We start from the raw sequence: 13,977 nt of genomic DNA, 5'->3' as shown, positions 1-13,977 counted from the left end.
TCCCACGCATCGTCCCTCGCCGGTGAAGACGAAACAGTAGACAGCATGTCCTGCAGAACACCATCTGGCAGCTCACCTTCTTCTGGATGCGACTCTGGACGGCCAACCCCCACGGGCAACAGCAATGGCAACCGTGCCGGAGGAGACTTCCTGAGTTACACCAGGTACTTCGACCACCGGCACCGCCAGATTCCCATTCGGAGGAGGCAACCTCGCATCCAGCTGCCCCAACGACTGAAGCGTGGACAAGACTTGTAATGACAAAAGAGACTGCAGGTTAATCAGCGGATAACTGGCCGGCCCAGCTCCCAGTCCACTTGACGAAGGCCCCACACTTTGTAGACCTAATGCCGACAGGCCCAGCACCTGATCCTGGTCATCTTCACCAACCGATGAAACCTAAAAAGTCGTTGGATCCTGATACAGAATGTTGTCTGGAAGAAGAGAATCAAAGGCGGCGGACTGCCACGCCCAACTCGTCGACAACAATCATCCTGTGTCCACTCGCGTGGACGAGAACAGCATCGGTCCACTGTCAATCACCGTCGTGGCCGGCGCCAGTGACACCACCGTCGAAGGGATCGTAGACTGCAACCCAACCATCGACGACGGATCCACCGTCAACGAGGTAGTCGTTGGAACCACATCCCTCACTGTCTACTTCACCGGAGACCCAGTTCGTCCAAGAAAGCCGGACCGGTGCATGGAAGACTACCAGCTGGACGACGACTGGTGATGGTCCCCGGACGATGAGCACTTCGAGGACTATTCCTTCAGCTTGGCCAAGCCTTTCTCCTGCGCTGTCGACCTATCAGGCCTACCACCAGACCCCCGGGAATGGTCCAACCGACGATGCCTGGACGAAGAGGCACCCGCACCCTTCGACAGTGGCTTGCTCGATGAAGACTTAACTGCACTTCCCCACCTCCGACGCAGGCTGTTTCTTCGCCAGAGGCTCGGCCGACGCCAAACCACGTTGTTCCACGGACTTCACCGCCCGCTCTAAAGACAGACTCCGGGCCGACCCCACCTCTGAAGCTGGGTACGTGCCCTCACTGAGCCAACATATAAGCCGCTGAGTGCGGTCCTTCAGAGTCTTCTGCAAGAGCCCCTGACAAATCTTGCAGGTCTCTGCCGAGTGATGGGGGTAAAGGCAGTAGAGGCAATCCATATGGCCGTTGCCCTCGTACACCTTCAAGCCACAGGCCGAAAAAGAGACTTCTTCTGTGCCCCTGATATCAAAACACATGTGCAAAAACACAAGGTGATCCCAACAGTTTGGAGACGGTTGAAATCTGAAGGGAAGCCGCGGGGCTATTTATATCACACGTCCTATTAGTGGGGAGTAAAGCACGCAAAAAGGACGTTGATAGGACACTGGAGTGTCTAGGTTTTCCATAGGAAAACGCTAAATTAAAGTGACTGAGGTTTCCCAGCCTGATGACGGGGAATAGTTTCAGCATGTGAATCCATGAAAGATCCAATGCTGGAGAAGTCTGTGTCCTCCGCTAATTCATGGAAGGGTATGAAGGAGGCGTCTTGCAGAAGGTCTCCCACTGTGGCAACCCCTCTGGGTTCCCAGTAGGAAAGTATCCCCAGTCGCGCCTGTGTAGAAGATACGATCTAGGCCAGGGGGATCTGTACCAAAAAGGGATCTACTAGCCCCATCAGTGCCAGCGCTCTGTCCCATAACTGCACACCATGACAATAGATGTGCGCTTTGGCTGTCTCGGGGTCTGCTGATACAGAATAGTTCCTTCAGGTAGAAACGCGACACAGTGGGTTGGAGCATTTTAGTGCCCACAGTGGGGTCATCAGCCAACCAGTCTGCAACGAACTGCAACTATAACTCAAAGTGGGACCTCCTGGGTTCTGCGTAGGGTGGACAGCGCTATCCTGCACCTACTATTCCGTCACAAACTCTCTCTATATATATATATATATATATATATATATATATATATATATAGAGTCTAAGGCCCTAAAAAATGATTTAGGTATGTAATATGGGACATTAACAAAATAGTGCAGTAGCCTTGGAAGGGCTACCATTTTCAATAGAGCTGCTCTGCCCATAAGTGAGAGGGGTAGCTTGCCCCAGAACTTTATGGAGTTCCTAATACCATCTAAAGCCTTTAATGTGTTAGCGTGTTCCCTTGTCAAGTCATGGTATATATTAGCCCCAAGATTTCTAAACGTGGTAGTGTTCCAATGTAGTGCTAGGACTGGCAGCTCCTCTTGCTTCATCCTGTTTAGTCCTGCCAATGGGAACAGGGATGATTTGTATATGCTAATCGTGATCCCCGACAGCTTCGCGAAGAGTGCCAAAGCCTACATAATCAATTCCAAATTGTCTTCAGGGTTTTGAATATATAATAATGTGTCATCCATGTAAATAGATATCGGGTGGTTCACTCCGGCTATAACTATGCCCGCTGTGGCTTACTCTATCCTCAAGTATTGCGCTATAGGTCCCGTGGCTAGGATGTAAAGTAGTGGGGACAGCGGTCTGGTGCCTTTTTCTAGTTGCCACGGGTCCGAGATATGTCCACCTGTTTTGACCCTTGTGACTGGTTGGGTATATATCAGCCGAACACCCCCCCATGCATGTCTGCCCAAAGCTAAACCTGTGCAGTGTGGCGTAGCCATTCCGACCAGACTGAGTCATACGCTTTTACTGCGTCAAGCATGCCCACCACACAGGGGGGGGGGGGGGGGATCTCCCAGGACACTGTGCTGTCCATAATGTGGTGCAATCGCCTCAAAATCAAGGCCATGCTTCTCCCTGGCACATACCCTGTCTGATCTGGGTGTACCAGTGTGTGGATCACCCTCTTAAGTCTGTTAACCAGCACGGCTGTCAGAATCTTATTGTCTTGGTTAAGCATAGAAAGGGGCATAAGTGAGTCGCACTCCGTTCGGGGTTTGTGTGGCTTGAGAAGAGGTATTATGAATGATTTCCTTAGGCTGAGGGGAAGGATACTGGCTTCGTAAGAATCCGCGAATGCATTAAGGAGAGGGGGAGCCAATTCCTCTGCAAATGCATTGTTGAATTCTCACGGCAGTCCGTGGCCGGGGTTTTTTCGGACGGCAAACCTCCTCTAGTGTAATGGGTGCATCTCATTCTTCTATAGCTTCCTGACTTAGTCTCGGGAGGGCTATATCGGCTAGCACCTCTTCTATGTGTGCTTGCAACGCTTGCGTTTTATCCTGATGGAGAGAGTTGTAAAACTCCCGGAAAGTGGCGTTGATTGCCTCCTGGGTGCGACACAGATCGCCCGTCGCGTGTTGATCGAATAAATCGGACTCCGCCTATCTTCTTTTTTATATAGCCATGCCAATAGTCTGCCCGTTTTGTCGCCCTCCCTGTGCGTCCTTTTGATGTACTCGGAGCACCATTCTGCCTTCATTATCAGTTTTAATATGAGTGACATTCAACGGGACTGTGTGTGCTATCCAAATCACGACCCCATGAGCATATGGGAAACCCATCACTCACCCACTCCATTTACGGTCCAACAGGGCCTGTTTTTCAGGGGTTAAATGTGTTTCTTGCAACAGGGCAATGTCCATCTTGCATCGTCTGAGGTATGAGTAAACTCTGTTTCACGTAATCATTCAGACCTCTAACATTCCATGCAAGTACATTTACGGTACCTGCCATGGGCAGTTATCAGGCGCAAGGGGGACTTGTGCGGCTCTCAGTTTCAAGAAACTCACCCCCAATTCAACCCACCACCCACGCTATGTGTTCATTTTGCAATTGAAACCGTTGACCAATACAGGCAACACATACCCTCTCCCAACACCCCCAAACTGAAAACCATTGCCCAGCTTCACTGCTCAGGTGTTCCAGCTTCTCGCTTCCACCTCCGGAGTCCGCACCAGAGGTTTCCGCGTGGCGGGTGGGCACAAAAAACAAGCGCCCCTAGAAAAGAAGTCTCAGGGGCGTGGTAGCAGCCACTCTGAGCGAGTACTTGACCCATGAGTCTGCTAAGGAGTCTAAGTAGTCCACAGCGCATACCCCACCACCCCCTTTAAAACAGTTAAAAGGAAAAGACCTGGTTTCAGTGTAAAGGACCGCAGAGTTAGTGACCCCCTTGTCCTGGGGAATCCAAACAGCATATAATAACTAACTACATAAGCAGATCAGGTGCGGCTGGCAACGACTCTCCAACTATCCTTTGTTTTCCGACCATTCATTGGGCCCCCTATGTTTAGGCTGGGTGTCTTCACTTGCACAGTCGGTGAGCAATCACCCGCCTAGAGCAAAACCTCTGGCCCACACCTACCACTAGGCCACCGTATGTCTGCCTCTTTTACCCCCAATAGCCGGTTCCTGGTAGATGTGGTAACCCTCCATCATCACAGGACAGTCGAGCCATTTCTCTTGTAACAAGAAAATGTTAAATAATTGCAACTGTGTCGATGAGCCAGCGTCATTTAATATATGGCTATGCCCCGGCATGTTCCAACTTTCAATTCTCAGAAGTCAATTGGGTGGCAAGTCCCTGCGTGCAAACAGATCATTTCATCATCGGCTCCCATGTCATGGCTTTGTATATTGGCATCCCAACGCAGTATTTCTGTGTTCCTCTGGTGCAGGATGTAATGGACCCAACCAATTGTCCCCTGCCGAGCTATCAATCTTCATAAGTTCTAATTTATCATGAGTTGTGCTGTCACTTCCAATACTTGCCGGCCGTTTTTTACAAACTGTTAATTTAAGTCCTGCACTTAGTAATGCCTGGGCATTACCGCACAGCAAGGACACAGCAACTGTTGATACAAAACGTGTCAATTCCCAATTAGTTTTACTTCCGCATTTTGGAAATTTGATCTGTGCCATGTCCTTTTTAGTGATAGATGAAAGCCATGGCATGGAAGACCAGAGTCTCAGCAACGCAGATTGATTCAGAAAAGGGCTAGCAACAGAGGTATGTATTTTGTCTAGTCTTACTGTAAGACCTACCCTAGTAGGTTCAACAGCCATTTGCGTCTGTTTCATGGTCATCTCACATGCAGAGTCACTTTCCTGATTCGTACACTTCTGGGGAACGGCCCACCCCAGCTGCCTCAGTGCTGCAGTCAATAAGTTGGGGTCCTTCAATGGCATTTGCACCCTCGAGACCCCGAGCTCCCCTGTAACTCTGGTCTTGCTGTCCAGTCTGGGTGCTACTCCAGGCTTTCGCAATGGACACTGAGCCATCGCGGCCATCACTGCGAGGGTCAAGGAAACCAGGGGTCTGAAAATGGACCCATTTATCCAATGGGCCATTAAATGTCACTCTTCTTGACTCCATCCTGGTGGGTCCTGGTAATTACCCTTGAAGATGTTGTTCCTTTGCACACAAGGTCCCTGAGGGGACTATGGTTGCCCCTCGTAGAATCCCCGGAGAGGTGCCCATTTCAGTGGAGGGAGATACTGCCTCCATCACGGAGATCTCGGCACATAGGGCGTCTATGGCGTCTTCCTCAGACACCGCTGCAATGTTTACAGAGTCCTGGGTTCTCCATGAAATATCCGAGTCGTCCATCACCAAGATAGTATCTGATGGTACTTTCAGGGCTTCTGTCCTTTGCACCCTGGTTGGAGATGCACTAAGGTGAGCCGGGCTGGCCACAGAACAGGACTTCTTTAACGGTGGACTATATGCATTCACAGATTTAATAGGCTGTGGTTTAGGCACAATACAGGTGTTGCTGTTAATTATCAACTTCATCGTAAGTGAATAAAGTATTCTCTGATCTGAGGCCACCAACGAGCACAGTGTAAACAATGCTTCTATTTTTGCTGCCAGGGTCACCAGCAGGTCCATGGTAGCCGCTCTGCCTTGGTAGGCTGCAGGTCCTTGGTACCCCTTCCTGCCACAAGGCTACCCCTACACTCCCCCCCCCCCCCGTAGATCTCAATTTGGATTACGGGTATCGTCAGTAACTCCAAATTGGGACTAGCCGATAAATTGGGTCTCTTTCTCTCTGCATAAATTGGGAGCCCAAAGAGCTTCTTCTAATAGTATTGCAAAAAACAAATAGTGAGCCGTTGTTGTCCAGTGAGTGATCGTTGAAGGAGGATTGCTCATGGCTTTCTTCCATTTCGTTTCTCTTATCGGTCAATTTTCGGCACTCTCAGGGTATATGACTTATTTCCCAGTCCTGTTTTAATTGGCAATGGTGATTTCGTATTTCCCATGCCAGAGAAAAAGCCGGAGATCCTCGTTTGCTGTGCCCCAGGCGTAGGTCCACCAGTATTTCCTTCTTTCTTGCCCCTCTTTCTTCTGGGCCCATCACGTGTCAATTTGTTAAGGTGCTGTGGGCTACAAGCCCGCTTGCCCTTTCCAATATTGCCACTTCGCAAGCCAAGTCTCCTGGATTGTTTAACCCTCATATTTAAATCAGGCACTGCTTTGACATAGAGTTAAAAATAAAGGCTTCAATAGTCGTGTTGTATTGAGAGCGTCCGCTTACTGATCCAATTATAGCGCGGACTCCACCAGAAGTCCCCTTTTAATACAGGGAGACAATCACGTTACAAGTTACGTCAGGCATTGACAATAGTGTTCAGGCTAAGAAAAAACAGAACATGTTTACGTACTAGTACTTACAAGGTGTCTTCCTCGTAGGAGACGTTCATATTTATCTGCTGACACCATGTCCTTGAGAGTGGAGCAGCTTTGTTTGCTCTCCGCCGCCCACCACCAAACACCAATCCCTCGCGCACTCTCCGCTTTGCTCCGCTGGCCAAAAGGGTTTTGCACCCACATAGGAGCGAGCGGGAGTCGTGAGTAGAAGCAGAAAGTGGACTTAGGGCACCAGTCCAGTGTGGGTCACAACGATCCTCTCCTCTCAAAACACCAAACACTTGCGCATTCACCCACAAACGGTTGCTCTATGTAGTAGAGCGCATAGTGTTTGCATATTGTATTACTCATAGGGGGCCTTCCCAATACAAAGACTGCCTCCATCTACACATCTAGCGGAGAAAATGGAACAGTTCTCTTGCTGTAACTGTATATTTTGAAACCATACAGATTAATTTTTATTGTGATGAAACAGACAATTCTGCAGGGGCCCAATAATATTGGTTAATAGGGTAATTGTGTGATGTTCCAATACAGAGTCTGCATCGGGCACCATCACAAGCATGAAACTAAGAACTAGGGGTAGCTTTCCTTTTAGTTGTCGGACATTTTCAAATTTTGACTTTGCATGAACACGATCAAATAGTTCAAATATTGGATATATGATTTCTAAATCAGATAGTCTGATAGAAATGATCAAATTACGGATAATCAGGACACTTTCTACAGTTGGATTTGGGTGGATGATATAAGAGCTAGTGTGCGTGTATGCACATTTCTTAGGAAAGTCATGCATTACCCTGTTCACACTTCTCATTGGAGCATGGCAAGCTGCTGTGAAATGGAAATGAGCGTTAGCTTTCTGTGTGCACATGGCCAGGATAAGGCCTCAAGGACCGGAAATGTGTTTAGCAGGATGCCATTTCTGTAGCAACAGCTCAGTTGACATGCACAAATGTTTTATTTCTGAGTCTTTCTGATGCTTGCCCCATTATTGGAGTTGGCCTCTGTTTTGTGAATGGAATAGGAAAGTGTTTTTTACGTTGTCCGAATAGTGCCAAGATGGTTGCAAGTGTGTAATGAAAGGAATTTAAATGTGGTGAGGCCTCTGTGTAGAAAAAGATGCACAGAAACCGGACTGTTTTTCAAAAGAAACAGGTCATCAAGGAATTGTCCAGGAGCAGAAGCTCGGGAGTATAGCCCAGGGGCAACGTGCTCACCTTGGAAGCAAGACGACACGGAGCAACACAGATTCGACGCCCCTCCCCCCCCCCCCGGGTCTGCGCTCAGAAACCTCTGGGTATTAAGCGCATTATAAATATCCAATCATATCACATCAGAAGGGGCAGCATAGACGGGAAGGAGAGGTTTGCTTCTTGATGCAAACTCAAGTGATGGGTAGTTTGCCAATGCAATTGCCTATGCAATAAAACCTACAGGTCAGGCCCACGCAGACACTTTAAAGCTCCATGCCATGTTTTCCAGAAGGAGAGACAGGGAAAGCAACTAAAGTCATACCCATGGTGTTGGAGTAGATGGTTCCCAGTGCCCCGGAATTGTGCAGGATAGGCATGGCCTCTGCGTTGCTGAGCTGCAGAGTGTCTCCGTTCTTGATGGTGTAATGACCGGTGGTCACAGTGAATTTCACCTTCTGCGGAATCCCGGCCAACAAGCTGTCTGAGGGAGAGAAGAGGAGAGGGAGGGTCATGAGATGCCAAGTGTTACTTCAAGCCAGGCCCGCATGCACTGTAATCCCCCACATCTAAAACACTCAGCATCTTACCAAGAGTAGGACCAAGACATTCTGAGAAATTGCAACCAAAAAAGGATACAATCACCAAGACTGCCAGCAACTCTTTCCTATGGAACTTTTAATCCTTTCCCATGTTCTTTTTAATGTTACTTCAATAATGTTGCAATAAATACTATGCATGATGGCCCTGTTTTTTCTTTTAGTTATTTTAATGAATACTGTGCTTGGGTGATGTCCAACATTCGTGACAGTACTATGTTCTGCCAAAGAATATGTCCTTTCTTCCTGTGAATGTTCATCGCCCTCGGTGGAGTGCTCAGACCCAGAGGCAAACAAGCGCTGAAAGAGTGGGGACAAGCCTACTGGTGAAGAAATAAAACCAGAGCTTTGGCAGGATAAGGTGTTTGTGTCTTCCCTTTTACATCAATCATTTGTGTGAAGAGTTTTCTGTGCACAAACATGACGAGCGATAGGACATCAGGGGAGAGTACAGGCTTTTGGATCACTGCTACAGTGAGCATCCAGTCTGGGTAACGACGCAGGCCCACCCAAGTCGAGGCAGAGTAAATGATGTTACCATTCGGCAGGCTAGGAGAGTGGCAGCTCCCGCCCCCACGCCTGCTCCTCTCCCCCACAAGCGCAGAGACTCGCTGTCTCGGTCACACAATGCCAAGGAGGGGTGCGGTGCGACCATGCGCCTCACCCTTCCTCCGAACAAAAAGGTGCTAAGCACCTACCGAAAACCAACAAGCTTGCAGGGCCCAGGTTCAAAGACCTGCCCCCTCCTCAGGCGGCCAGACATGTCGGCTATCCGGCCGGGGGCTGGCGCACAGCCCCCACTACTATACACATCAAAGACCCAGGGCTTCCCTGGGTCTTATAAATAAGATCAGAATGCTCTAAGAAAACACAATCTGTTTGTGGACCCTGAACGGGGACCCAAACTGACAGGAGGTTCGCTGTTCACTCAGCGTTTGACACTTTGCTCCTTTACCACAAAACCCTCCCATCCTACAAATAAGGGAGAAGAACAAAGGAAAAGAAGTACAGGGCACTGTACAGTGTCCACAACGAGTCGTGGGACATGAGAAGGCGGCACGGGCCAGAGGGGGTAACCTCGGGACCCGGTGCCCAAAAGTATGATATTATGATATGTGATTATTTGTGTATCTGCATAACCATATCTGTACAATTAAATCCTACGGCCTTTTATTGCCAACACTTGACACAATGTTGTGAGACAAATCATTTCGGGTGAGGTCGGGGTTCGGCCTACAGTATGCATGCATATGGGTTCATCAGTTACACCTGTGCTGTGCTGAACCATATTTTATGACGGGCGATAATAGTGCACAACATGCGGACTGAGGACATTGGCGCACAGCAAACCGATCGTGCACAAACACTGGAAGAGCAGACGCTGCAGTAGGGGGAGCAGGACGTGTTTGGAATGCCCTGCCGGATGCAGGAGATGACTAGGTGGAGCCCAGCCTCTGGAAGTGAGAATCAGAATGGAGGGACGGGGGAGGATGGAATGGGCAGAGTGTGGCCGTAATGTGAGTTGGTAGCTGAGGGAGGTTGTTATGTAGAGATGAGGTCTAAGAAAGAAAAAAAAACCCTCAGAAGTGGACTGGCTCCTGTCAACACTTGAACCCCCATTCATTACAACAGATGTATGCGGAAGGGGCAGCACCAGGGGCAAGAGGATGATCGGGGGGGAGGGATAAGGAGGGGGCTTTTTTTTTGCAACCCTCCCTCCACTGCTTGCATGGACCCCATTCTCCCAGCTCTGCTTTTACATCCACACTGGCTTTCTAACGGGAAGCAAAGCCTTCAACTAGACTCCCCTTGCCTTTTTCTCATTGTTATGGGAAACAGGTGTGAGGTACCAGCAGAAAGGCTCAGACACATTGGGGTATGTTTTGGGATATAGACTTATTAATCAGGAAAGGTTGAGAAAAAGGCTGTTCTATCCCCAAATCCAGAGGGGGAGTCCCTTGCCTCAAAAGAGCCAATGACAACAGTCAGGATGCCCAAATAAAGTCTGTCCCAGTCACGTCCCCCAATGGAAACAGTCACAGACACATTCCCATGGAAACAGCCAGGATGCCCAAATAAAGTCTGTCCCAGTCACGTCCGCCAATGGAAACAGTCACAGACACGTCCCCAATAGAAACAGCCACGATGCCCAAATAAAGTCTGTTCCAGTCACGTCCCCCAGTGGTAACTGCTGCACCCATATGCATGCTTTAGATATTGGCCGACCCCCTACCCTCAGCTGGAATAATTTGGCTTACACAATATTTGTCAAGTGTTAGCAATAAAAGGCCGTAGGATTTTATTGTACAGATATGGTTATGGAGATAACAATCACATATCATATTAGTATCATACTTTTGGGCACCGGGTCCTGAGGTTCCCCCCTCTGGCCCGTGCCGCCACACGCAGGCAGGTTGACGGCTGACTGTGTTCCCCCGAAAGTATCTCCAGTGACAGCCCCTGGAGGCTAGCATTGCTGAAATTTCTCAAAAGAAATGTTCCATGCCCTGGTTTGATAAATGCGTGCCGTCGTTGAGAAAAAGGTCCAGGTCTGCCAGTGTAATGGCTGGGTGCTTTATGAAGCCCAGTCCTCTTGCTATACAGAATTTCTCTAGCCGCCTATTGAGTTTTCTTCTAGCAATGTCTACAGATTTGTAGCAGTTTGCCCCTTGCCATTTCCTTCTGGGTAGGATGGCCGAGAAGTATATTTCTGTTCCCCTCCAGTTGTGAGAAATGCCTGCTAGGGAGGAGCAAATGTCCTGGAATAAATTTCTCCTTCCAATGGACACCAGATCATTGCCCCCTAGGTGTATAATCAAGAATTCTGGCGGGTCTCTGTATGCGACCAGCTCTGCTAGTGTTTCATGGATATCAGCCCATTTTAGGCCTCTGTATCCTCACCAAGAGGAAATGGTGTTTCTGAAGGGTGGCCAGTCTTTGGTCTCTTCTGCCCATCTTGAAGATAAATGAGTGGCCAACGATCCATGCCGATTGGCGTGGGGTCCTCCCTTCGCCTGTTGATTCTGCAGGGGGGGGGAGAAAAAGGGTGAGGGCGGAAGGCTATATTATCTGTGGTCTGATGTATCTTTTGTAGCAATCTGACTTTCATCCCCCTATGTTTTTCAGGCTGAGGTCAGGTGAGACGGAGGTGGCGGCGCCTATTCTGAAGGAGTGGGTACCAAAATCCTTGGGATCCCACCCTGCTTTGCTGATTGCCTTCATCAGCACCCCTTTAAATTGGTAGCGGCTTAGTGCCGAGGCGTCCTTGTGGATTACGAACTCCCCACCTCCCCCCCCCCCCCACCTTGGGCCTTCGTGTGTAATAAAGGTTGGTGATACATACCAGGCAGTTTGTTGCCTCATCAATACAACAAATGTTGATGGTTATTTTGGCCCCAGTTTTTGACTGTTGGATTTCTATGCTGACGCTCTCCTGTCTAACCCTGACCTCCATGACACCCAAGCAGTTTGTGACCTTGGTGCTGGAGGCGATAAGTTCTCCTACCCGGAACGCCCCGAAGTATGCCAGGAAAAAAGCTTTCTTGAACAATATGATCTTGTATGCATGCCAGCATATGGCTTCCAACTGGCTTGCTATTTGTACCAGTTTGTTGAAATCAAGGGGGCGGCGGGTGTCCACATGGGGGCCCTCTATTCTGCCCCATCCTTTCATTGCGTGGGAAATGAGGGCGTTCTGGGTGGGTCAGAATCACCCCGTATTTTTGAGAAATATGAGATTTAAGAGATTCTTTAATCGTTATTAACTCCACTTGGTTTAACCCTGTGACTCCAAATTCTGTTTGCAAGCACTGACTGTACTGTGCTGCGGGGGTGCTTGCCAGTGCTTTCTCTGCCATCTCTGTTAGGAACCCTGAGTTGCTGGCACCTGTTTTTGAGGTGCTTGGATCTTGTTGTGCATCCCGGCCGGGGCTCTTTGGCGCTGGCGTTGATGCCGTTATTCTTGATTTCCCATTATTGTCCAGCATTCCGATGGTATTGGCGTCATCTGTTCCTGGGCATATGGCGCTAGCTCCCGGAATCTTGGCCACTGAAAGCGAGATAAAGCTCTGCAATGTTATTATCCGCACCCGAGATGTGTTTTGCTTTGACCACAATGTTTTCATGTAGTGAGACTGTCAATCTGGAAAAGTGAATACCCTTCATTCGAATGATGAACGTATCTTGATGGCCGAAGGCCAACCGTTTCATGCACAGAATTATAGAAATACAGACTGCTATGCTTGACCAACAAGCGGCCATTTTAAACGTAGCAAGAATCGCCATTTTGCTTGTTAACCATTGCTCATTGCTTTCCGTCTAAACTGCTTTGCAGTTTACAATTCTTGCGAATTCTGCTTACTGTGCTCAACTGTTAACATTGTTGTCTGAACATGAAAGGGCAAGGTCGCGGGACTGAGGAGTTCGTTGAAACTCATGAGTAGCCCAGAAAGGAATGCCCACGCTCCCTCTCTGTAGCCTTGACGGAGAGCTGCAGGGCATTTAATCATTTCACAGCTGCCAGCCAGTCTTGTACTGTGGTAGAATATGTTAGAATAAAGCAGCTAAAGGCTTGAATTATGCTCTTCTTACGGCCACCCTTCGCAAAACCCTTTAGAGCGTGTCGGCTCCCAGGACACGAATAGCACCTCATAGATAGCAAAGCTTGGAATGTGGCTCTTCCCCCGTGTGAAGCTTGCTTCCAAGAACAGAAGCACCATGTTCTGTTCAACAACTAGAAGATGCCTCCGCACTTTCTAAATTACACATTGTTACTAGAATAGACATTGAAAGTGTCATAATTGTCATGCTCGTCGGAAATGTCCATCATCATCCCGAGTTCAAAGAAACTCAATAAAAGGGGGGTGTTAAACATGACATAGCTGATTGTATGATATGCATTTTGTATACATGTAACTGATGTACGTAATTCGCTCTCTTGCGTCCCTCGAGGTCTAGAAAACTCACGTCACGGGGCGTGAGACCACAGTTGGCCAATTGGGACTATTTTGCTTGAAATAAACCCTAGCATTGGGAATTTGAACCTTGTGTCTGGCGCATCCTTTCGTGTATGGTTATTGCCTTGTTTCCATATTGCGAGGGACCCCTAGGGGCCCCTTTCAAGACTGCTGTGATGGCTCGTAGGACTTTCAACACTAAAGGGCATTTGGTAGACCTTCTGTTTATGGAGGCTACTACTGCCATGTTGTCGCACCAGTCCAAGAGTTCCGTGTTAGCTAGCTGCCTGCCCCAGATGTGTAAGGTTAGCCAGATGGGAAATATTTCTAGGATGGGGATGTTTTTGTGTCCACCCTGTGCATTGCCATGAGTTGGGCCAGTGTCCTGCCACCCATTCTGAGTCTAGTATGGCTCAAAACCCTTTGCTCCCGGCTGCATCAGTGAAAAGGTCCCTTTTTGTCCAAGTGTTCAATGGCATTCGCCAAAGTGAGGTCCCGTTGAAATCTTTAAGGAAATTCCCCCCAGTTTCCAGATCTTGTTTCACCTCTGTGCCTAGCCAGATGTGTAGGTGGGGTTTGGTGTATGATTTGATTTTTAGCTCCAGGCTTCTGAAAAATACCTCCCCTGGGGGATTATTCTGGATGCGAA

The 13,977-nt window shown here is 48.7% G+C and overlaps 1 protein-coding gene across 1 annotated transcript in view; it reads right to left on the bottom strand.

The window, feature by feature from the left end:
- TRAPPC10 (trafficking protein particle complex subunit 10) overlaps positions 1-13,977 on the bottom strand; it is a 1,566,314-nt gene that overhangs the window by 423,428 nt on the left and 1,128,909 nt on the right. The window contains exon 16 of the mRNA XM_069635677.1: positions 8,100-8,258. Within this exon, the coding sequence (XP_069491778.1) occupies positions 8,100-8,258 (159 nt within the window). The remainder of the gene's footprint in view (positions 1-8,099; positions 8,259-13,977) is intronic.

This window comes from Ambystoma mexicanum, chromosome 7p (assembly GCF_040938575.1).
Source record: "Ambystoma mexicanum isolate Mex_15411 chromosome 7p, UKY_AmexF1_1, whole genome shotgun sequence".
In the NCBI taxonomy this organism is placed as follows: Eukaryota; Metazoa; Chordata; class Amphibia; order Caudata; family Ambystomatidae; genus Ambystoma; species Ambystoma mexicanum.
This window is presented reverse-complemented; position numbering and strand designations above follow the sequence as displayed.